Below are 26,910 nucleotides of genomic sequence, written 5' to 3'. Positions count from 1 at the left end.
AGGGCAGGGTTGGTTGTTTGGTACATAACAGTTTTCAGATCCTGCATACTGTTATGTTAACTTTTCATTAAAAATACTAAAGTGGTCGCTATTTTAAAGTTCTTTGGGTAAAAACCAAGGTCCAAGTAAAAAAAAAAAAAAAAAAAAAAACTCAACTGGGATAAGATTTATTTTTTCAATCACTTCAAGTTCTTTATCACATCTCCATTAGAACAGCAAATGCCCTGTATACTATCTTCGATGACCAAGTGTGATTGTGTGTACATCTAGATGCTATCAGGTCAGAACGGTCGAAGAGAATGTAGAGGATAAGCATCAGCCAGTGGGCCGATAAGGGTGGGGGATATTTCTAAGGGTGACATGGCAGCCGACTAGAAGATGTTAAGAATGGCTTCACTAACATTCTATATACCACACAGCCATCAGGCCCTGCTACCCTGTACAGGATAAGTAGGTATAGAAGACAAAATAGCCATCAGGATCAAATGTCAGAAACCAAAATCTAACCCCTATTATATGCTATCTAATAGGCCTACAATAGATTTTTTAAGCCTCACCTAAAACAAAAATCAAGTCACTAACTTGCTGATTACATGCAAAATTAGGAACTGTGTAGAAATGAAGGCCTTGTATTGAATATTTAATAACTACACATTATAGCAAGCAGAGTATTGAGCATTGTAGGATGCATAAAAGTGTTTTCACTTCATTCTTAACGTGACTTCTTGTCTTTTTTTCCCACAAAACTCTGCCAAAGTGAATTCCCAACACATTCCTGGTGTTTCCAAAGTCGTAAAATTGCGGCAAAACAATTGCAGATGATAATTTTGGGGCTTACACGATGGATCAGTCTGAAATTAAATGTTGCATGGGGTGAGGTAAACAATACTGGGAACAAACTAGTATCAAACGAATCCCTGTGTTCCAAAGAAACACACTTTTATGCATCGGTCTACATTACTCCATGTCCCACAATGCAATGTGCAAAATCTTTACGAGAATGTCAATAAGCTGAGTGTTTACAGCGGAGATCAACACAAACTTGCGAGAGTCAATTTTGACCTTTCACATCTTTTTTTTTTTTTTTTTTTATTAAAGCAAATGATCTTTGATTGACTATTTAGACCTGTGGATAGAGTGGATAACTTTCTACCTTTGGATGTTTGGATGTTTCTTGCCAATATTTAATATTAATCCAAAAGTTATGGACACAGAGCTACTGCATGTATTCATAAATTTCCGTAACACAGGAACAGAGGACTAACGCCCATACCCCTCTTTTAATTGCTCTGCTTCTTCTCCTCAGTGTGCTATTGAACAGTTTGATGGCCATTAAATTTACCCACTGAGACAGTGAGCACCATCAAAACTCTTTCAAAACCAATTTCCCACATGTGATTACGGGTGTGCCTTTAGAGCAGCAGTAGACTGTGGTTCATTAAGCCCTTGGCATGAGGGAGACATCAGGTCAACAGAGAAAAACAACAGAGGCGAGAACCATTTGGACTGAAAAATACATGAGCCCTACAAGTGTACAGACTGCTCTAGCTGAATATGTTTGCAGCTTCATAAGGCCTAGTTTATTCTCCAAAAAGAAATGTGCCCCTCTGTGTGTATTCCAATGAAAAATTAACCAAAGCGATGCTTCTGAACAATGAAAAATGATGCATATTGAATAACATCTTGCTGACTTAATCATCAGTGACATTTAAAAAGTTTCTATTTACTTTCCACAGGCAAACAAAAGCCAAAGTAAATTCACAGTATAATTAAATGATTTATAGTTGCCAATCTTATAGGAGGGATTTAAGTTTGGCATTAGCTAATTATTAAGTAGCCAAACATAAAAGTATGCAGTGTCACACGAGTAATATTTCCTCAACTGAATGGCTGAGCATTGTGGTCGTCTTCCTTTTCAGCAATAAAGACTTCAGCCAGTTTCACTGATATTTTTTGGTTCTTCTGAATATGTCATCTATATCGTCATTTCGACTCAATCAGTCTCAAAAGCAGATAATTCATTCAAAAACAATGTTAGATGTTGATGTTTAGACACTGGTAACAAAACAAGATCACAAGAAAAGGGGTTTGTTGTTCTGAAATCAAACAATATCTACAACTTTCACTGGAGAAACCAATGATTTTAACAGTCATTTCCATAACTGTCTGCCATGGCAAGTAGGATACACTCCGGCAAGAATAATTCTCCTGAGAGTCTCAGGAGCTCCGTCATGACATTGTCTCTTGATGGAAGTTATTGAGAAGACTGTGATGAAAGTATGTCCTCTTGATGACATCTTTGAAGTGAGAAAAGCCATCAAAAAATGGTGCACGTTGTGAGTAGTGTGAGTTTGCTCAAGCATGGACGTGTTCTTCTCGGCTCGGATATGCTTCTGAAATTATTGGGAGCTGGGACATTCCTGTGGAGAACTACTACTTCCGATATATCGTGCAGTGAATCCTGCAGATGTCATAAAACAGTGTGTCAGATAGGACATTAGTTGATCATCTTGTCAAGTTGTAGGAGCTTGCTTTTGATGCCCCTCACAGTGTTTGGTCCAAGCTCAAGGAAAACATCAAGAGGTGAGATTCAAGATGTAGAATATGGCACAACAGAAGAACCATTCCAGCACGGTATTGAGAAAGATCACTGCGCTCCATCATTTTTTTTTAATTATTAATTACTTCATTTGTACATGAAATTGTTTAAATGCTGCCTCCTATTCCAATTAGATTTGTGATTTAATGGCATGTCCATGACCATTTTGAGTCCCAAACCAAGAAGCTATGGTAGAGTGGCAACACTACTGAGCATTGTGGCTTTTAGTACTTCAGAAAGTAAAGATTTGTTGAAAGATTTCAAGAAGAGTAGAAGCTAGAAAACATTTTGTATTATTCAGAATATATATATATATATATATATATATATATATATGAAACTATTTGCATATGCATAGGCTCATTTTGTTACTCCAATGAATGCTATGAAACTTCAAGAATGGGTCAGAAAAATAAACAGGAAAATCCAGTGGAAAAACCAGTGGAAAACTGCAACAGAGAGAAAAACCATCAACAATATAAATTAAAGGAATGTGATCATTTCATTATGTCATAGCGTCCTATATATAAGGCTGCAGTGTAATAAATCTGGTCCTTGGTTAGTTTAGCAGGCTTCCTCTAATAACTAGGCCACTGCTGCAGCTCCCCAGAGTGTTTTATTGTCGATGCTCTACCTTCCACTTCTCATCTCATCTGTCTCCCTCCATTAAACACACCAACAATCAGAGAGGCATCTTTAAGCTTTAATAAACTTTGAATAATTAACACGTGTCTGTGCACACATACAAATAGATACATACACATCAAGCGTGTAGTTCAACCTTTCAGTAACAGGCAGCTCTACCCCTGCCAGGGACGGCCGGAGGGAGGAAGTAGAGCTTTTCTCTGTGCCAGGATGAGCTTCAGAGCCTCTGAGCTGCCCAGTTCAGAGCGGAGTACCAGCTCCAGTTTTAGAAAACACAAACAATGGGAAGACAGCTGCATCTATGACATCCTTAGCTGAGACACAACAAGAGAGAGTGTCTGGTTGCTTCTAATTGACTTGTTGAGGGGATAAGGGAGTGGGAGTGACCCAACAGGGAAGACGTTACAGAGATTTCTATTGGCTAGTAAAACTGTAACAATAGTATGAGAGAGTACACCCGACTACATTCATCCACATCATGGTTTTGTAGGCTCCTGCAGCAGTATGGTGAATTGACAGAAACATATGACCCTCCGACCAACTCGCTCATTATGATGAAGGATCTTCTAATTAGCAGTATGAAGGCCAACGCTGACCTGCACATCTATATTCACCTTTTGTTGACTAAAAAAAACTCCACTAATGATTATCAATGAGCACAGGCTACAAAGCCACTGCGCTTCTTAGTGCCACAAAAATGCAAAAGTTTCAGCCAGGGTGGATTAAGGAAGAGAAAAACACAGAAAAGGCAAGGAATACTAAAGTTTCACACATTGAATAGGTCAGCGCTTCAATAGTTAACTCTACTCTTACACATGATAAATGATAGATGACTTGACTGAGGCCACGACTTAAAGCTGTAGTATGTAGAATTGTGAGAAACAACCACACTCCCCCCTCCCTGAACGGAACCTATCGTCTCTTACCGGTTTCCTCGTGAACGCTCACGGCTGTGGAGCTTTTAGAGACTTTTTTTCACAAATGTAGGGACTTTCTGGTGTTTTAGAGACTTTAACATTAATGCCTAACGCCGCAATGGGACTTCTGCTGGAATGTCCAGTATTACACTTTTACTATCGATGGTAAGTAAACACGCCTGACTTCAGTCGAGCAGCCAATAGTAATGTTTGTAGAAAGATCTCTGATACGCTGAAATCCAGTGTCATGCTCCTGGATCTCTAAAAGTCTTTTACAGAGCCAAGAGAAGAAGAGAGTCGCTGTCCACTTGACACTTTGAATTACAATATACTCAAAGATGATTATGGATTTTTCTACCAAATGACACCAAAAAAAACTTACATACTACAGCTTTAACGAATACATCAAACCTGAGAAAATAGTCCTTTTCCTCAAGCATGAAACTACAAAAATGGCAAAACCCAAATAACTGTGTGAAATCAATACATCACTAATGCTGACACAAGGAACAATCAAATAGAGCGTGGTTGTAGAATGAACCCAGTTGTCGAATGTATCCCTCCATCCACTAGGAAACTTCAGGAAAACCGGTGTCAGGAAAAAAATGTTCATCAGACACAAATCCCTGAAAAATAAGATGTTGTCTGGAGGGGAACAATTTTACAGCTTTCAAAAGCTATCAAAATAGCAATCACTGTATCCTTTTGCACACCAATCTAGTTGGAGAGGACATGCTGTATACTCTAGTCATATAATTCTGACAGGATTATGATACCTATAAATTCATGATACATGCAGTTTACAGCATTTGTGGATTTACGATAAGTTAAAGAGCAACTTGTAACCACTTTTCTCGAGACATTTCTACAAATTTGATTTTTTTTCTTTTTACTGTGTTTTTGTCAGTCGCATCACACAATGGTTTGTGGAAAAGCAATGACCGATTATTAATGATGCACTGTCATTACTAAAATGCTTTATTACAGGTAAAATGGTTGGAGCTGTATACTGTTTCTATTATTCTTAGGATTAGATCTGAGGTGCTTGGTTAGATTACAGAAGAATAACATAGGTATACCTAGAATAAAGGCACTTAATGGTCGCAAAGATTTCATTTATTTTTTGTAGTTTATCACACGGTTAGGTTATATGGAATTCACATTAATCTCGTTTCAGCACCGTCTTAGTTTACGTGAGCTTACTTAGTTTTTTTTCAGATACTATTTTATCAAGAGACTGTTCAATCTCTCTGTATTTACACACTGACAAGACAGGAGGTGATGAAAACAGACTGCGGTAAATCCTACCTACAGACACAAAAACAGAACAAATGCCAAACCTGTTGCAGGTTCAAGTCCCACGGGGACCGCCTGTGATTTATTAATTAAAGATTGAAACCAAATTGAATGTGTCACTTGATAAACTGCACATTTTTTGGTTGTTCAAACAGATTCAACATATTGGTTGAATTTAAACCAAAGTGTGGTCCTTTTTCAGTAAGGTTTTTATTTGTTTCTGTTGGTCATATCTGTAAATAAGAAAATAATAGGATTGTTGCTACTGATGCGTTTTGTTAGGTTTAAAAGCTTAGTTTTCCCCTTGTCTGTAAATGTAAGTAAATGATTCATGTCTGTTTCTTGTCAGTATGTGTGCGAGCGTGCAGACTCCTTCTGTCTACACTCAGGTGTTGTTTATATTCTGGTCACCTTCGCTTGAACACATAGTCTTCTGTCTGATGCCTTCAGTCAGTTTCCCTTGGACTTTGGTTTGTTGTTGCTTCTAGTTTTGATTTTCACTTTGTAGATTCATTAAATAAATATGGTTATTAAAGCATGATTCTGGCTTGCTTACTTTGCCCTTTTTTCCAATTGGGTTGAAACCACTACCTAAAACAACTGAGCACATTGTTCATGCCAATGAGTTTCAATATAAGAGTGACTTTAATTATGAACAATTTTCATTATATCCATGTTATATATATCCTTTTAAGGATTTTATCGAGTAATCTCAGCTGGAGTCCGGGCCGCATCCATCTTGGATTATGTTGTCACCAGCGCGTCATCGCCGCAAGTCGCGGAAATGCAAAACGATCCAAATTAATTTAAAGCGGCTTTAACCAAGTTAAATGTTTACAAGAAAAAGGAATTATCTAATTTGAAATTAAAATCGGAATAAACCAGCCACTTAATTTGGAATTAAATTAACATTAGGAATGAACTGTTTACAATGTCAGGTTAAAGAGGCATTTTATTCCGCTTTAAAGAGTAATTAAAGCTCCCATGTAAACGTGGCCAGTGTGACAAATGTAGGAACACTAAAACATAAGGTGCACAGTGAAAGACTATGACCTGCTGCTTAGCTACACATGCTGAGTTCCCCCTGGTTTATTTGCTTTGCCCCATAGTTAACTTGAATTTCTACTGTAATCGTGCAAAATTGGAATTTCCTTGCATTTCAGCCAATACCTTTTTTTTTTCCAGTCTGATACTTTGATCCACATCAGAAAATGCATTCATTTGGCCAAATAATTTACACTCTCCAAGGAAACAAACTCTGGTTTGTTCTTAATGAACCAAACAGGGCTGGTATGAACTCATCCACACAGGAAGCGTCTGCATATAACAAAGATTCTTGTGAAAGAGTGGCTTGAATTTGTGTCTCGATGCTGATCGGAAGCGTTTAGCTGCTAGTTAACCATTCATTTGTAGGATTTGGCACATCCTAAGTGTGAAATGATTGAACCACATAATTACCAAGCAGATTATCAATGAATTGATCAGAAAAGCAGACAAGCTTGTAGAGACGAAGATAAATTAGAGATCTGATTTTCGATTAATTCTAGTGTTGACTTCTCTTATTTCCTGAAAATTTAATAAGGTAATTTAAACAAATCCGTAGGCCTCTTGCCAGCCCAGTGACTTCTAGCGGGTGTAATGAAGAGATTTACCAAAGCATCAACAAATTGTAAGCCTCTGTTTTTGTTGAACTAGAGTTCGTTCCTCTCATTCTTTGTTGTCTTTATATACATTTGTGTTGACATTATCAATAGTTCCTTAAACTCTGGCAATTATATGGCTGGCTGACCTTGAGGTGTTACTTACTTTATCTGCTGTCAAAGCAAAGCAAATAGGCTATTTTACCCTGATTCTAAAGGGGTGAAAATGTGAAGTCCCATTTCTTTACTCCTAGTTTGTGGTTTACCTGTGCTACAGATTCACAGATGCCAGGCACTTGCTGAGATATTAAGTGAAGTCAGCATCGAGAAAAATGACAAATGCCTGTGGGAAGATAACCACTGTAGTTTGAATTCAACAGAACGCCTGCTAATAACACAGGTAGTTCTGACGAGCAATATTGCTTTCAGCAAGGGATACGGAATGGAAAATTGGAACAAAATCAATGCTGGAGAGATAAATGTGTGAATTTCCCAAGACATTACCAAAATAATCCACAGAAGAATACATCAAAACATTTATATTAAAGACCAACACTTAAAACCTTAACTGTCAATGTGTTATTAATAGCAAGAATGTGTGTTCAGGTGCAATCCTGGCACGAGAGCATGTCTGTGTAAGTCGTGGATCTATCAAAATTCAACAAACCCCTTTCTTGGAAACCATAGCAACACCTGCACCAAAAAGACAGCGTGAGTCAGAAGTAGAAGAGAGGATGGAGGAAAAAAAAAGATAAACTGGTGTTGGATCTCAGCCTGGAATGTTTGTAACATATGATGACAGACTGTGCGGAAGCAAGTCTCACACACTCACTACACCCACCGCCCTCCATCCAAATCTTCTTCTGGAACACACACATGCACGAAATTGGTAAACCTACAAATACCACATTTTTGCTCACTTCCTAGAGATTCGAGTGTACAAGTCTTGTAAAAGGGGCCATCTTCATATTTAATTTGCACACATTTCAGATTACACACAGTTACTCTCGTTGCACAACACAAAGGGGAAAAGGAAAAGCCTTGTCCACAATTGCCAACACTAATGCCGGTCTCAGATGAACAGTCACATGCTGTGGGGATGATCTTTCATGGTAATCCTAAATCTGAGCTGATTCATTCTTGAGACAAAATACAATTTCTAATTTTGCATGGCAATTTCCATGCTGTTCCCTGCCAAATTTAAGGTTGAGACCTTGGGTTGAGAGCAAAGCTGAAATGAAGACTTTCAGTGGATACTGTCTGATCTTTGTCACAAATTCATGGAAGAAAATCAGATCTCTTGGATGTACGGGCTAGAGTGTAAGAAGCAACACGTGGCGAGACAAACTTTCTTCAACAGAAGAAAAACAGGGGCACAATGTGAATGAGATACAGCATGTGTGTTTGAGACGGAATGTTTTTGTAACCAAGACCTTGAGAGCACAGCAGGTGAAGGTGTCCTGATGCTGAGCTGCAATTCAGTTGATGATGAAACACTTAGAACAAGTAAACTTGAGCTTTAGGCTTGCACAGTGCAGACATGGTGTGATAAAGATCCACTAATGATCCCCAATTTGTTTGTCTATGTGTCAATCCCTTGATTAAGTAACTGTTGTCATGCCAAAGGTGTAGCCAGCCTTGCGAAAGGACCAGTAAAGTGGGGTACACACATAAGGATTTTCTAGATGAGAAAACATAATTTTATTTAAAACCAGGCATTGACCAGTTTAATAGTACTGTGTGTCTGTGCGCCATTAATGTCAACACAGCATACATACACGCACACACACGTCCAAGCCAGAAATGTTGTGTGGTCAATCTCTCATTTGCAGCATTAGAATTAACAATGTGATACAATGCTGTGCTCCAAGCAACTCAAAACACAGGATCTTCCAACCTCCTACTTGAAAAAGTCACGTGAAATGTCACCTGAAGTCGAAGTTCCTACTCAGTAAAGTCAAGGAAAAAGATCTTTTAGTGGTCAGCCATGTTTGAGATATTTCGACGTACCTCAAAGATCAGAATTTTCAACTTGGAAATACCTGGAACGCAGCAACACATGTTTCTCAGTCAGCTTGCTTCCTGATTGGCTACATTCCATTCTACGTCACAAATCACGGGGTCATGGGAGTCGTTGGCTTTGCTACACACAAGGAGTTTTGGTCGTACATTTTGGATAGCTTTAATGTTTATGATTGTCAACCCTTGACCCGATTATCAGGACAATTTTATGCTCAACACACCTCAGACCACAGGATAATCTTTAAGGATAATCTTGCAAAACATAAAATAATCTGGTGTTTGCTGTCCTTGGTCGGAAAGAGAAAAAAACAGGGCAAAAACGGCCCGATTGTCTTTATGTGTGTACCCCACTTAAAAAGCACCAAGGACAGAAGAAACAGTTTATAAGTGATTTAAGGATGAAGAAGAAGACATAGGGGGTGAACCTTACAAGAGTATGAAAAAGGAGGTGGCTTCTTTCAAAAAGGCACATTTCTAAACACGGTACACTTTATGTATGTGTTTGACTAAGTATGAATTTGAGAGTCAAACAGAGACCTTCAGTGTGTTACTAATGAATGCAGGGAATGAATCTGAGGATCCATACAAATAAAACATTTGGGGCAACAGCGCAGTCTCCATTTGCATATTCTTTCACCCTGACTTGTTTATAAGTGAATAAATCCAGCAGTGCTTGGAGTGCAACAGCTGCTTGAGGGAACACTCACTGTAGCACTCATTCATACACTCACACTTAAATGCTCGGATGGTGCAGCGGTCCCCAATGCATCCTCAGCATTACCGCGCCCTTACTTTGGAATGTCGGCATTGTTGCTGAATAATGCATCTATGTGCCGTCAACTGTAGGAGTCTTTGTTAGTGAGGTGACCAAACCATGTGTGTATGTGTGCGTGGTCCGCTGGGTACACTCACCTCAGAGGTGTTTACAAGCCCCTCTTGAAATGAGCAGTCACTGGCATCCTGCGTGCACATGTGGCGATATTTGCACCAATGACAAGGAAAGTTTCCATTCACACAGGACAAACACCTGTAGAGGGAGAGTCAGAACATGACAGGAAAACAGTTAGACTAACAGGTGGATTTGAAATAGGTGTAGTTTGGTCTGAATAACCCTTTGGGTGGCATTGGGTTGTTTCTGGAAACAGTTTCATTTTCATATTAAGATTTCAAAAGTCTATCGCTTCTCAGTGGTTGGAAATGAATTCATACTGTAAATGAGAAAAATATTAATTGGAAACAAGAGTTTTTGAATTAAATTTATTAAAATAATTAATTACATAAAATACTGCAGAAGGAATGTTAACGGATATTTTAAAAGCTGCTGGTTTAGTTTATTATATATAATAAACTGTTAAGTTTATTATACAGTATATAATAAACTGTATGTAATATTGAATTTAGAACAGCCCTTTTTGTTCAGTGTTTTTGTATATGTTACAAGCAAGACTGCTGCTACTTTGGCATTTTACCATGCTGTTTTAATCATAGATGCCGATAAATTAGTTACTTACCGTTACACGATACCCTAATATGACCACTTTTTCAGTTACAAGTAATGTAACACGTTATTATTTCCAAAGCATTAATCAGATCAAAGTTATTTATCCAAATCCAAATCACTGAGAGTTACAATTTATGCCATTTACCTCACGTATACGACAAGCTGGGCCGGCCTTTCTGACAGGCAACCCAGGCAGCTGACTAAAGCCCCATCTGCTGGAGGGGCGCCAAATTACACTCCAAAAAATTTAAATAACAATAATTTTAAAAGGGATAATAAACCCTTTACAATCACTGTACATGTTTTCTCTTAGTTAAATATTAACATTAAAAATGGCATTGAAACTTTTTTTTTTTACTTTTGATTGCACTGTTTTGCATTGCTTTCGGATTTTGCTCCATTATTATTATTATCTCAGGACATTTGCACTATACATGTAGGTGTTATATTGTAATTATCAGTGACGTGCAGTCAGGGTAGGCAAGGTAGGCAGTGCCTACCCAAGGATGAATTGATATTTTGGTTATTTGTTTTAATTATAATATAATTATAAATTATTTATTTTTCAATTTCCAATAGCCTACAATACCTATAAGTTTGAAAGTGTCAGCATTTTGTGCTTTTCATAGCCCAAATCGCTAAAAATCGGTATTTCCTAAGTGCTGTAAGGCAGGAGGTGGCCACACCCCTTCTCAAAGGCACGTTGCTGCTCTGCCTCAGTTCCCATAGGGTGTTTTATGTGTTTGCGCATGCGCAGTCAGGTCCCCAAGATGAAAACCATTTACGTCCAAAGGCAGCTCTCTACGCTGCCTTTGGACGTAACCACGCTATGCTAAATGCTATACATAAGTTCACAGTGCATCAGTGAATTGATATCACGTGATCGCTGCTGCTACGTTCTCTAGCTAGTGGGTGGGATTACACTACAGGCAGGATGACAGCGCTAGAAACGATAAAGAAATTTTCTTTTAAGGAAAAACGACAGCTTTTAAAAGATGGGAGACCAACACCTGAGCTACCAGACCTTCAGCAAAGGTAAGGTCAGAAAATTGTTCATATTTTCTACAGTAAAACGAAGGATTGACTTTGTGGATGCGACTTACTGAGGCTGTTCCTAGTTGTTGTTGTTGTTGTTGTCATTTTCTCCGTGTTTTCTGTGCTTCCAACACAAACAACTGTTGCGCTGCTGTCATGAGATATATCTTGTTGGGAGAGTATGCTAAATCTTATTATGAATTTTATATCTTTATAAGCGCATTGAGACTTTGTTGTAAATTACGCTATACAAATAAAGAGCCTTAAAAGACATGGATATAATGAAAAGAGTGGATGGATGGAGGCACATGCAGACTATCACATGGACTTAATAAACACACACGGACTTCGGTAAACGGAACAGGCTTCACCAGACAGCTGGCACTAGGACCCGGAGGCAGAGTAAACGCGTCCCCGTACTGCATTCACAGGCTGTAATATCACCAGTTTATCATTTTACCTGTTGTCAGAGCTACTATCTTTACCAGGGAGCAACTATTTATTCCTGGTGATTGTTTTCCAGAGGTTTACTGGGCATTTTACTGGTTATTAGCTCCTATCTCCCTTCCGGTCCACGGTCCAAACTGAAACCGTGTGTTATTGTCGAGCTGCTGCTTCAGAACTACAATCAAAATAAAGGTGAAAACAGTTCTCATTTGTGGTGTTCTGTGTTACAGCCGACAATAAAAGGTTTGTTGTGTTTTTTTTCCTGATAGACGTGAAACGTCACACTCACCCCCTGTCCAAACAGAGCCTTCCCAACCCGCAGACCTCAAGCGGAATTATCTAAAGCGGAATAAACCGGTTTTCCATGTAAACCTCATTTCGGGAATTCCTATTTCCTTGTAAACACGAAGCAGAACATTTTAATTCCGAATGATTTAATTCGCAAAAACTAATTCCGAATTAAAAAAAACATCATGTAACCATGGTCATTAACTTCCCTTGTTCACTGTATACTGGTCTGGTCGAGCTACTGATATAAAGCCTGTCATGTCGAAGGAGAATGTAGACCTTGAGATCGTTGGTAAAGCTACCCTGTTCCTTAGAAGAGAGAGTTGGATTGATTAAAGGACAAGTAATCTGAACCATGCTCCAATTGTTCTGTTTACATCCCTCTAGAGGTGCTGGTAACTTTCGACATAAATTAGCATAATTATTTCATTGAGACAATCATTGTTCACCCGTGTTACAAGTTGTGGATTGACCTACATAAAATGGCAACAACAACTGTCATCAGTAACTTAGTGGCTAGTTATGAATAGGCCTGAATAATATTGAAGGAAGGCTGGCATTTTGTCCTCTGCAATAAAATTGTTCAAATTTAGAAACTGGAAATAAATTAAAAGAAAAACATCCAATGTGGAGGCACATATCACACGCCAACAGGCGGGTATCGACATGGCCGCAACAACATCAAATGTTTACCGTCAAATCACGTCAGAGTGACAAGTGTAGCTGCTGCCTGGTGCATTAAGGCTTTATTCCAGCTGTCAGTAAGGCCAAGATGGATGCTGAAAACAGCCGAGGGAGAGCGGGAAGCATTCCTTAGTGATCTACTCTTCTCTTCATATTCTTCATGCTTGGAGGCTTACAGTGAACTAAGCTGGGCGACTAAGATAAGCTGGTTTTATGTAACACTTGTTTTTTTTTTTACTTCTCACAGTTGCAAATTCAGAATGAACGTATACATATTTAAACACAGATTAAGAGCAAAAACAAGGCAACGAGGTAAAAGGCAGCTTTAGAAAAGAGAAACGGTAAGAATGCGGGAAGTATAAACCTAATGGTCAAAAGCAGAGGTGAAAGTAATGGATTACAAGTACTCACATTACTGCAATTGAGTTGCTTTTATGGGTACTTTTTTGAGTATATTTCTAAATCAGTAATTTTACTTGTACTTAAGTATGTTTTAAAAGAAATATAGTAATTCATTACATTTCTACACCTAACTGTCACTGAGCAGATTATATATATTTTTTTTGTTTTAAAATGATCAATGGACATTTTAAAAATGAAACAACCAGGCAACAATCAAATGCATCACATCAGAATCAGAATCAGAATCAGAATCATCTTTATTCGCCAAGTGTATGTTGTACACACGAGGAATTTGACTCGGTCAACTGTGCTCTCTCCAATAGTGAAAACATTCAATAATAAACAATCAACTAGAAAAGATGATAATAAGTATAAACATAAGTATAAATATAAACAGTAGTTAGACTAGAATGTGCAAACTCGATAAAATAACAAGATAATAATAATAATAATAATAATAATAGTATAAAAAAAAAAAAAAAAAAAAAAAAAAAAGCCATCATAGCCAACCAACCAGATTAAATGTAATGCACTGCACATTTTGACAAACCTTGTATTTTTATTTCATACATATGCCATTATGAAAAATAAATTAAAGCTGGGATAGTCAAATTATTTTCTATAATTCAAAAACATATAGTATATCGTAAAAGTAATAATTTCTGAAAAAATCGTACGTCTGCGTGCTGTCTGTGCCTTATAATTAGGTATTTTAGTTAATAAAATTCCGGAAGACAAAATCTTGGCGGTCACCTCCTCCAGCTCCAATCACAGGATTTAGAGAAAGGAGGGGTGAGACGAAGGAGCCTCCTCAGTGGCTGCATATAGTGAAGCGCGTGTACGGTGCTAACCTGTTTTCAGTAAAGCATGGCTGCCGAACACCCACCAGGAAAGATCGCTATACCTGCTCCTGCATATACTGCTAAAAAACCCAAAAAGAGAAAAAAATAGGAAGAAAAGAAAGAGATGCTTGGATGCAACTTCAGACTGTCAACATATGCGTGTGCACGTTCGGCGCTCGTGCACAACTTCATGCACTTCCAGAGGAGGAGACTGGGAGGGATCATCAGAGAGAGGGGGGTGGAATTTACGGTTCGAATTCAGCCATGCCCCTCTGTTGTGGTTCAAGATTCAGGTAGTGCAGCTTTAAGTTCCAATTGTGCAAGATTTGGTCTCTTCCTTTAAGTTTATACATGAGATGTTTACTGTATGCAAGGCAACCGTGGTAAGATTTATTACCCAAAATAAACATGGGGGGTGAAAGCAACTAGTAACTTTTACTTTGAGTACTATATAAATTTAAGTATGACTTACTTGTACTTGTATTTGAGTACAATTTTAATCAAGTAACAGTACTTTTACTTGAGTTAGATATATCAGTACTCTTTATACCTCTGGTCAAAGGACATTTTGATTCAAAGGTGTTTGTTTCTGTATAACCTAAACAGCGTGACACTTAAAGGTCACCGTCAGAAAAGTAATCATTACAAGCAGAGCAGCTACTGGACAAAGTGAGTGCAAGTTCTTTGACCATTTTAGAACAAACCTATCACAGTAACGAGAAATGTGAAGTGAAAGTGAAGTAAAATCACACAACTGGAAGAAAATTACTTGAATAGACAAACTGATGTTGTTGGGATTGTTCCTCTATCTGCATTTTATTCTGCTATTTGGGTTTTTTCTCCAAAGGAACCTGCTTGATGGTGGCTAACCAATGGTTTAACAGAGTCAGAGATAAGCTGGTGAAGCAGACTGCAGTCGGACTTCTAATCAATGCTGGTGGATTTCCACAGGGAGAGAGTTGGTCTGACGCTATGCTAACAGCCTGATGTTTGTTAGCTGAGCTGGTGAGCCAGTTCCTCTTCACTATTAACCCTGAGGATTATTGATTTTCTTATTTCAGAAACGCGTGCATGTGTGCTGCGAGTGTGGATATGCCTGCTCATAATACACCCTCTTAAAGGTTAAAACAGACTTCCACACACAAGCTGTCACTGGTCTTGACATTGAACCCATTCCTTAGGGTCACCTGGGCTGTGGGGACTTGTCCTACAGTAGAGCTGTCAATACCATGCCAAACGGCTCAGGTAAGTGGTTGGTGCTACCGCATTGTAGTCAATAAAATCCCCTACAACTTAACAAAGCCTAGCAGCAGAACCGGGTCAGATGCCTTTTCATCTTCACCTCGCTTTTGTTCTCAGGGAACCTGAATCAATGAACAAAGCTGTGGATAGATATGTGACATATGAAAGACCAATACAACTATATTTTAATTCAGGTCCTGCCTTTTAACAAACCAGTTTAACTGACCCAATTTAAGGCATATCGAGTTCAAATTAGAAGCAAAAGTTCCTGTAAAAATGCTCGGATGGTAAATTATATTTGAAATATTTGACATCACATCTCGCAGATTCCTGTCAGTTTTTCATGTGTACAAAGTCTTGAAACAAAGATACGAAAGGCCCGTGAGATGGCATCTATAAATAGCCTTCTTTTCATTCAATAAAGCTCCAAAGTGAGCCGTAATAAAATGATGCATAGATCATTAAATCATGAAGCACATGAGCTTAATAAGTTTAGACGCTCAACGGGGGGCTCTGAGTCATTGGAATATATTATTGCATTTTGCCTTGTCAATGTCCAAAAGAGGTATGTCTGAAAGCTTTAATTCTCAGCTTAATTAAAGCAGGCCATATTTACTAAAGAAAAACAAGAACAACACAATCAATCATCCTCAAACTAACAGAGATTGAATTATTCAAAGTGATTGTGAAGATGCTAAAAAGTCACATCTTTCCTTAGGGGGCTTGAAATGTTGATTTTAATGCAAACATTTTAAACAAACATCAACTTTTGAAATAAATGAAAGATACAACGTGGGGTGTAACTATCATTACCGTGATCTGTACGTTAGTTCTGAAAGTATATGAGCGATTTGGGTTGCGCACTGTAGCTGTTTCCAGTCAACGTTCCTGAAGCCAAAATACGGTGCTTAGGGGCGTTTCCATCTTGTAATTTTGGAACCAGAGTCTGTGCAGTAGGGTCTGGTGGGAGGAGCCCTGGTAACATGCCCCGCCCATTTAGCATATTGCCCTGATGACTTACGCAGCCCAGCTACACCAAGAACATAAGTATCTTTCCTGCTAGAACAGTTTACTGTAGAACAATTTTCTGTAGAACAACTCATTGTGACAGCTCAAAAAAGACAAAAAAACTGAACGAAAAAGTTAAATGACGTTTCGGCTTTCCTTCACGATGTAACTTCTATTCACAAAGAGAGCTACGCAAAATCAGCAGCTGTCAATCATTGTCATATTTGACTTAAAATCCAATTTTTCCGTCCTCAAATACCTTATTTAAAAGAAACTTCACAGAAAAAAATAGCAAATGAACACAATCCTCTCCCTTTTTATATCCTCCCTATAATAAAAGATTTATTACCCTCCCTTAGGGAGGGCTGGTGATGGTCACAATTAAGCAATAAAATAAATCAATTTATTTTATTGCAGTAACAAAACATGCATTGCTGTCTCATAATGATTGCACTTCTTGTAGTGTTGACCTTTGACAGCATGTGCAGATGAGAAAAATAAATAAATAAATAGCAAATGAACACAATGTAGGGTGATAAACAACTAATGATCACAGCAGAGTTTAGTTTTGGAAAAACATTATGTGACAAGTATTTTAACTTTACAGTTTCACCCACATCCCATTCGTTATCATTGAGGAGGTGGGGTTTATGACCTATACTGCAGCCAGTCAGCAGGGGGAGCTCTAAAAATAAAAGCTTCACTCCACCGGGGAGCTTGTCCCGTCCATTATTTTTACAGTGATTTTTCTGTTACCAAATTGGTCGAAGCAGATGGTTACCACTCCTGTGTGGATCCGATAGTGGTATCTTGCTGTTAAAAGAGTTTGTCCACTCCTATTACTTTTGCTTGCTCATCTAAAAGAAATGAACAAGAACCAACATTTATAGATGTACTTAGGTAAGAATATGATTGTACCTTTAACTGTTCTCTTACAGATATTACCCATGTTCGGTGATTTAAAACACAAACATGTGAGCCTATAGCTGTTTTGGACCATACGCAGAATTTGCTGGGGGACAGAGGCAGCATTCCCCCCACAGTGGTCAAAAGTTTGCATTACAGTTCATTTGAAAAATAAAATTCTTAATATAATGTACATAACATACAAATATTTTAAGTGCCATAAAACACAGTGACTGTGTTTGGCCAACGGCCTGATTTAATCATGAATTTACAACATTATCTGATTGATTTTTAATGACATGGTCAGCCTCACAGAGCTAAAAAAAAAAAGGTAAGGAAAAATCCTGGCAGAGCTGCTCTCTTCTTTTAAATAGAACGTTACATTTTATTTTTTGCAGCAGTTTTACTATGTTTTGGACTAAATGCTTGTATTCATTGGATTTTTGAATGTCTTGAATATATGGATTCAGTAAGACATGGCACTGCTCTAAAGGTGAGAGTGCTGGCTTGTTTATGTCACTTTGTTGCTGTGATGGTTGTGTCTTAGAATGGTGTATATTGTAAAAAAATGGAAGAATCTACGCTTTATATCTACGCAAATGTATATGATACTTGTGATATGCTTGTGATGATTCCAGTAAGGAAATTAGCCTGTAAATACAAAGCTTTGTGCATTTTGTCATATCAGATTTGTTACCATGTGCTTGTTGCATAAGGAGTGTCAAAGTATTTCCCTGAAGATGAGTCTAAAAGGTTCCTGTGAAATCTAGAAGTGGTTGATAACAAACCATAGGGCTGGAAAGGAGAGCCATTCCTGGGGGCCAGAGAATGCGTCGGCCCCCTCCCTGGAGGACTTCCTTTCACTGCCTCGATTTCAGCCCTTTCATATTGTAATGGTGGTGATGGCCCAAGGCTGGGGCGCTAACCTTTTAGCTGTGTGGGGTGCATTATTCCTGATACAATGGGCACAATCCTCGTCTCGATCGCAAGTACTCAGCTTTAAAATCTTTCTTTCCCTCTCTCCGTGCCTCACTCATTTGTGTTTTTCCTTCTGTTGCTCTCGGGGAATGTGAGTGTTCTCTGCTCTCCCCCTCCCATTTGTTTCCATTCTGCTCTTTAAAATGCATTATTCCTCCTCCTGCATGCTCAATTAAACTATTCCAAACCTCTTTTTTGATGCAAATTTCTAATATTGTAACAGTGTATGCATATAGCTCACAGCGTGATATGCTGTGCCAAGTCGATGCCTTCTGTCTGTGTGTCGCTGCTTCTGACTGCGTGTGCACCTGTTTGTTTGTGCGTGCAGCCTGGTTTGGTGCCTGTTGCATCTGCTCATGTGGTTACCCAATGTGCATGTCTGGGCTTTTTACCCTGTGGGTTCTATGCCTTGTGTCTGCTTCTGCGAGTCGTCCTGTTATGCTTACGAGGGCAGCTCCAAAATCAGCTGCTGAACGGCGAGACACCTTTGCCCAGCTTCCTGGCGAGGGTCAGAGATTGATCGGGGGAGGTAGGCAGGAGCAGTGGAGTATAATATGTGGGTTTATCTTTCAGCTGCTGTGGTAATAACTGCACTGTAGTTTTAAAGTCCTGCGGGGTCTTCAGGGGGTAAGCAAAGCCAACATCAAAGGCTTAAGCAGCAGCACGCCTGTTTATGCAGCAAACAGAGGAGGACTAGGTGGGCTGGGTAATCAAGGCTGCACTGCAGAAACTCAACGCACACAGAAACACACACGCATGTTCTCTAAAAATGGATCAAAGTCACTCAACCAGGCCTGGAGGCCCTGACAAGTAGCCCAGGTGAGCTCTCTTGAAGCCCACTCTATTATGACCATCACTACTCAGGCACCCCAGCACAAGCTAATTAACGGCCTATTACTATGCAGATATATGCGGGGCCAAGAGCGGAGCTCAAGCAATAAAAGGGCTTGATGAAAGAGAGAGTGGCTCGAAAAAAGAGAACAGAAAGGATTGAAGGAGGTTGGGGCGAGGGGGACAGAGAGATGGGTGAAGTAAGGAGGGAGAGGGGAGAAAGTAAAAAGGAAGGTGAAGAACAGGGTGGGGAGTTCAGACTGTGGGAAGAATGAAAACAGGACAAGAACAAGTTCTCGTTTATGATGCGGAAGCTTAATAAATAAAAATCACCATCAAAACTCATCCTAACAGAATACTGGTGACAGCAGCTACACCAGACACAGATCGCAGTATATACACACTACAGTATATGTAAACTACTTTTCTAACTATGATCAGTAGGATAATCATTTAACATCAATGTGAGCTTGTGTTTATACTGTTTACACATCGTCAACGTGGAATGTCTCTATTAGTCAAAAACATATAAACACAAGACACCACAGCCACAGAAAGCATTGAATTGTAGCATGACAGCACATATTTTAGATCGGATTTGACTGATAAACAAGGCCCTCTGAGCAGTTAACCCCATCTCTTCTATTAATTTATTTTTTTTTTTTAACCAAAGCTTACAACATCATCCAATCCAAAGTGGAAAGCCTTGCTCCAGTTCTCTGATACTATTACAGTGACCACACTCAGGCAGGACGGGTTCTGTTTGCAGAACTAACAACAATTGACTGGAACTGACTGCTGTGCACTGGGTAGACCAGATGGATGGATGAGGACCTGACAGAATGCTATAGTAACGGATGGAGAGCCCAAAGCAACCCATTTGAGGTTGGATACAGAGGGTTTTGAAGGTAAGTTACTCCACAATATGATCCAGATGTTGGGTATAAGGAGCCAAAAAAAAGCCATTACAAAAATCACTAATGCCACTAAGACAGCGTGGATCAAGATGGAACATATCAGGCCTGGCTGGGTCCCCTGGGCAAAGGTGTCTGATGCTAAAAGACCCTAAACACCGAAAGACTAAGTTATATTTCTGAAGATGTGACCTATTATCATTTCTTCCAATAAAGTAGAAAGGAAATAAATAGCGGAAAAGCTAAATATACTTTGGTTTTTTTCCCCCTTTTTTAAAGCTGTAACATAAAAAAATCTATTGCCATGTTTTGTCTTCTGTACCTGCTCGTCCTGCTCAGGGATGCTGGCTTGGCTGGAGCCTATCCCAGCTTAAATTGGCAAAAAGCAAGAGTCATTTTTTACAGCAACTATAAATCCACACTTTTAAGTAATAGTTTGAAAATGCAACATACATTGATTGCTTCATAAGGAAAATTAAGTTTGTTTACTGAGCTGAAGGATGACCTCTCATTCTCCAGCTTTAAAGGGGACGTATGCAATTTTTCACCCATCTCCATTTGTTCTAAGAACCCCAAAAACATACTGCAGTATTTGAGGTTGATTTTCCCAAACTCACCTGTTTTCCAGAGTTTTAGCCCTCTGAAAAGTGACTCTCTGAGCAGTTCTGAAATATGTTTTGGTGCCTACTTATGCATATTCATGAGTGGGCGTGTCTATAGACGCGTAATAATCGATTCGCATTGTGTCACAAACACGTCAGATCAGCGATACGAGGCGATATAACAGGTTCGCCAATGCGCCGAACCACAAGAGCGGAGTACACCTCCGCATGAACAAATAGTGCTTACACTACAGTGTATGTTCACTGTGGAGGCATGGCACCGGCAGCAGGAAAGTTCTGTATTTAGTTTTACCGGTAGCCATCACTCCTTCACTAGCGAGAAAATAAATGGCGGACTTTTGCAAAAGTTTTCATCAGGTTGAGGGTAGAGTCCATGGGTGGAGTTACCAGCGGAGGGGAGGGATTTGACTTGTGACATCACAAATCTGGAAAATTTTAAACACAGCAATTTTCTCTGTGTTGTAAGACTTAAGACCATAAAAAACGACTGGATGGATTTATTTCACATTTTGTGTGCCGGTTGACACTTAAGTTACCTCATATGTGATAAAAAAAACTGCAAAAGTGGATTTTTCATAATATGTCCCCTTTAAAAGTGTTACAAATATTAGAAGATAATCACTATTCCTCTAAAGTTAATACGGGTTTGGCAAAAGAAACACTAATCCATTTTAACTGCTGATGCATTTTCATTTCAGGTGCATTGACGAATCTGGAGTAAATGAAAGGTTGTGCCAGGCTGGAATACGCTTGAGCAGTAGAGGCAGTGCAGCAACGTGAAACCCTCAGCGACTTCAGAGGAGCAGCCAAGAGTCATTTAGGGAATGGCGTTTTATTTATTTTCATTTAACCTTTATCTAACAAGCTCCAAGTGTTAGAAACACATCCATTCAGTCATTATTGAACTGATCTCACTGCTGCTCAGAGGCTTTCTGTCTAACAACTCACTCCTGCTTTACTACTGCACACCACAGAAAACCTGGAATCCCCTTATTTGTGATGATTATTTCAACCAATTGTCTCTTCAGTGGTGCTTAAAAACAACAACAAAAACTATCCCAGGGTACTGGGGTTCTTAAAGATGATACTTTTAACAGTCCAGTTTTTAAAACGCTGCTGTAAATTATCAATATGACAATAACTTTTTTGAATTAATTTGACATGAAAATGGAATTCGAAAAGCTAACAAATGTAAAAAAAAAATGCATGAAATGTAGGGGTGGGACACTACACGGGGTTTACGGTACAATATAATAGATGATAACAGGCTCACAATAACAAAACAATGCGGTATTGTTTTTTGAAAAAAAATTATAATAATTTTAATTCTGGTCATACTTCTCAATGTATGAAAACTCTTCAACTCAATAGGAATAAAAAATAATAAACAAACTTTAAAGTCAGTGTAAATCATTAATCAATTTGTGTTATGAGTGTGTCACACCACAGAAACGTGTCATTTATCACTGAGCAAAATATGAAAGATGAAAAAAATCTGATAATCAGTTAGAGGCGCTGGAACCACGCCCACGCGGGAGAAGGGCGCCGCCTACGTGCACTGTAAGAGGACGTAACCTACAGTAACAATGGAAGCTACCAGCGACGTGGAACGTAAGCGCTGTGATTGGTCCACCTAAACTTCAGCTTTGGTCACTGCCTCTTCCACTCAACACCGCCTTGTTTCAAATTTTCACGGAGTGATACGAGAGTTGGATTTAGTCAAAGAGAGAACCGCGATGGACTAAAAGTGCCAAAGTTTTATTATTTCCTTTCATGGCTACAGCACCGTTTATTACTTGTTATTACTTGAGCATTAGCTGCAAACTTTTGTAATCCAAAAGTAAACTTGAGCCATTTAGGAGGTATACATTATAATCTTCTATATTTAAAAGATCGTGGGATTATAGTTTCAAATCAAAACCATTGCAGAGAGCTGGAGACAAACAAACAGAGCATAATTAATGCCTTGGTGTTTAGTTTGTCTGGTACAGTAAACAATTTGAAGAAATATTACTGCTATATTTAAAACTCATGGCTTGGAAAATGTCGCTTTTAAAACTACTGCTTTGTTAAATTGTTAGGTATTCACCTATAACTACAATGCAACATATTCCATGTACTTCATTAAGACTGTGCGTAGCAATCAGAACAATTCAAATAAATTGCACTCTTTGGATAATAAGAGAGCAGTTTTCTTTATGAACGCCATGTGAGAGTAATTATCTTCCCCCTCCTTTCTTTCACAAGTAAGAGATTTAGTCAAGAAGGGACATACAATAATATAAAAACTGTTTACAAACCCGTCAGTGTTACTGGACTTCCAAAGACCACACCAGGCATGTTTTATTCTCATAAGCCTGGCTGCACTTTTAGCTCTTGTGTGGATAAAAATCGATTTGTTATTTCACTCACCAGAAGTCCCTTCATTGCCTGAGATTTAATTACCTAATTGATTTGTAAAAAGCTTTAATACATTGAATAGTGATTTAGCAGAGGTCACACACGCTTTTCTCTGTAATACTGCAGCATTCTATCACTACTACCAATGGGTACGATACAAAACCAATGTAGCGCAATCAAAAAAAAACACGCACATACCTTTGAAAGCAGTGTGCAGGATCAAAAAAGCCAAAGATGCAATGAAAAAAGTCTGCACAACTGCGTAGTTAGCGCCCAATTTTAATTCAACTTACACTAAAAAAACGTGATGTTTCGGGGACGCCTTAGCATTAGGCACACCCGTGTGTTTGATTGAACAAGGCAGTCACATGATACATTTAGACATTTGTTTACATGTATTTACAGTCACCATTCATACTTATTATATACACTATATATATATATATATATATATATATATATATATATATATATATATATATATATATATATATATATATATATATATATATATATATTTACACTATTCACAAATATAACATTCTTAAGATAAAATGTAATATTCATGACCACACAAGCATCAGGGTACCTGTCATATAGTGTGGACATGTTATATTCTGTTATGTAGGTGTGTCCTAGACAGATCTTAATGTGGTGTAGTGACCAATGTGGAGACCACAGTTGAAAAGGTGAAGATCCTTAACAGGAGAGTGTTACCACCTCTTTTGGGTAAGTGGACCTGTTCGATACCACTGTATTTATGTTGCGCTTGAGTGAAATGGATTGCCACAGGACTTTTTTGATCTTGATTGCGGATATTTGAGCGGTGTTCGGAGATTCTGTTTTTTAAAGGTCTTATTGTTTTTCCGCTGTATGCGAGGCCACAAGGGCACTTCAGCATATACAGTATATCACATTACTGGTACTGCATGTGATAACCTCTTTTTCCTGTCCTAGGATGGTTGAACGTTTTTGTTTTTTTTTTTTTGAGAGAAATTCCAATGAGTGCCATGGCCACAGCGATAATTTCCTTGTGGTACTTGTGAAAGAAAATGAGGTTGGATAAGTGAGGGTAAGTCCGCTCCTATCAGCATATTTTTTAAATTGGGCGGTCTTTTTAAGATAATACGAGGGGGTTCGGAGAGATCTTTCAAGTTTGGATCTGACTGAATGACATGCCCGTGTTTATTGATAATGAGTTTGTAGTCTTTGCTTAGACGAGATTATTGAATAATGCAGTTGACTTTGGAGTCTGTTTTTTTTATTTTTTATATGCTGTAAGCAATCCATATAAGAAACTGAGTCGAATTTTTTACGGGCTCTGGAAATCCATTTGTCCTTATATTGTCTTTCGTTTCCAAAACCACACTCACGTTCTTATTAATATTTGCTGTGCTACAGTGATAACCAAAGCTACAATAGTGGGATTCACAGGTGATTAAAGATTAGGGTTACCAGAAAAAACAAAAAATAAAAAATAAAAACACACAAAAAAAAAAAGATACTTACGACTGGTGAACACTGCAGTTGTAGAAAACAAAGTCCACACTCGTAAACTTCTTCCCTGTCTCCTTTGACCTCAGATACAACTTTATAACCCGCTGGTCACCTACAGGAAAAAGGATAATAAGCATAACTTCTGTTAATCCAGCCTTCCTATTATTATCAATGGTTTACAACATAACAGAGGTGAAAGTAACAGCTACTGTAATTGAGTTGCTTTTATGGGTACTTGCACTTTTTTGAGTATATTTCTAAATTACTAATTTAACTTTCACTTTAGTACATTTCAAAAGAAGTAAAGTATTTTGTTACATTTCTACACCCAACCGTTAAAATTATTCAAATTATAATGTTTTTGTTTTACAATCAAATGCATGACATAATAGCTGACCAACCAGATTAAACATAATGCACGGCGGCAAAACAGCATTAAATACCAGTTATTTTCACAGTTTTAGAGTTTATAAATCTAGCTATACTTAGAGCCTGAGATTATTACCTTTTTAAAATGTATTTATTGGTATTATTTTATCCAAAAAATAATTGCACGTTTTGACAAACCTTTTATTTCATACAGATCCAAGTCGTGCAAGATTTGGTCTTTTCCTTTTTATGTTTATACATGAGATGTTTACTGTATGCAAGGAAACCGTGGCAAAATTTCCATCCATCCATTTTCATACCCGCTTATTCCCGTTTATCAGGGTCGCGGGGGTCTGCCGGCTCTCATAGGGCGCTGGGCGGGGGTACACCCTGGACTGGATGCCAGTCCATCACAGGGCAACACAGACAGACAACCACTCACTCACTCCTATGGGCAATTTAGAGACTCCAATCAACCTTATAGTCATGTTTTTTGGATTGTGGGAGGAAGCCGGAGTACCCGGAGGAAACCCACGCAGCACGGGGAGAACATGCAAACTCCACACAGAAAGGACCCAAGTGTCCACCCCAGGGCTTGAACCCAGGACCCTCTTGCTGTGAGGCGGACGTGCAAACCACTAAGCCACCGTGCGCCCCGTGGCAAAATTTATTACCAAAAATAAATGTGGGGGGTGAAAGTAAATAGTAACTTTTACCTTGAGTACTATTTAATTGAACTACTTTTTACTTCTACTTGAGTATTTTATGTATGTCTTACTTGTACTCAAGTAGTACTTCTACTTGAGTAGAATATATCAGTACTCTTTACACCCCTGCAATCCAAACCAAAAAAATGGGATTCTTAAAGCTGAGCTTCCTCTATTTGTGGCATGACTTGTCCTTTCTGGCACATCTTACATTTTGGAGCCACAATGTTTCTCCTGGAGGTGGAAAAAGTTTAAAGTACAACCATTTTAAGTTTTATAGCTAAGGAAAGAGGTACATTTCTGTTTTGCTAAAAATGTTTCACACAGCTCAGTATATGGTTTTTGGAGCCTAGGAATATTAGTTCTATGACAGGTTTCTGTCATTAAAAGCTTTAAAAGGTCATTTCTTAAAGATCATACTCTGGAGTTGTAGTTACCCCATTCTCTTGTAATTGGGGAGATCTCTTTTGTTGAAGGAGAAAGGCAGAAAATCCGTCCATTGTAGATGCGTCCTTCCGTCTCTACGAAGTCCTCAAAGGAGCAGTTTACTCCGGCAGACAGGCTGGGAACGTTCTGTGCCTGAAGAACCAACTATAGGAAAGAAGTCATAGTCATAGCCGTTCAGTTCATTATAGTCATCTCACTGCACATCAATACCAGTCTACCAGCTTTTATTCAAACTGACTGATGGCATTGAAGCGAGTTTTATTGCTTTGATTATTTATTATTATTTATCATGGATCCCTTTATGAAAAAAATGATTGCAAGAAGTGTGTAAAGATTTGAGTTTTGGCACCTGCACTTCTGACATGGTGACTGAGACGGTGTTGGGCTGGACAGAAAGATGGACGCACTGCTCCATTCTAGTGGTAAAACGTTGTGGCTCCTCCGCTCGCTCGCAGCGATCCTTCCTTGAACATCTGAGAACAAACAGTCATCACATCTTGGCTCAGGCCATGTGACTGTCTAGCACAGACATAGGCAAATGGTGGCCCAGGGCCCCCATTATGAAATTGTACTTGAAGCCCAACATAACACAAAAAAACTTCAGAGACACAGAAAACGACAGCGAAATGCACAAAACATCCCCAAAAGTACACAACACGTTAAAGAAACA

At 38.6% G+C, this 26,910-nt stretch overlaps 1 protein-coding gene across 3 annotated transcripts in view; it reads right to left on the bottom strand.

Annotated features, from left to right (window-relative positions):
- plxna1a (plexin A1a) overlaps nt 1-26,910 on the bottom strand; it is a 339,887-nt gene that overhangs the window by 115,703 nt on the left and 197,274 nt on the right. For all 3 annotated transcript variants that reach the window (XM_028452103.1, XM_028452104.1, XM_028452102.1), the window contains 4 exons: nt 26,590-26,713; nt 26,231-26,384; nt 24,730-24,829; nt 10,032-10,146 (listed from right to left, as the gene is read on the bottom strand). In XM_028452103.1, the coding sequence (XP_028307904.1) occupies nt 10,032-10,146; nt 24,730-24,829; nt 26,231-26,384; nt 26,590-26,713 (493 nt within the window). The remainder of the gene's footprint in view (nt 1-10,031; nt 10,147-24,729; nt 24,830-26,230; nt 26,385-26,589; nt 26,714-26,910) is intronic.

This window comes from Gouania willdenowi, chromosome 7 (genome assembly GCF_900634775.1).
Source record: "Gouania willdenowi chromosome 7, fGouWil2.1, whole genome shotgun sequence".
Classification (NCBI taxonomy): domain Eukaryota; kingdom Metazoa; phylum Chordata; class Actinopteri; order Blenniiformes; family Gobiesocidae; genus Gouania; species Gouania willdenowi.
The sequence above is the reverse complement of the archived record's forward strand: the minus strand, read 5'-3'. Positions and strand labels throughout refer to the sequence as shown.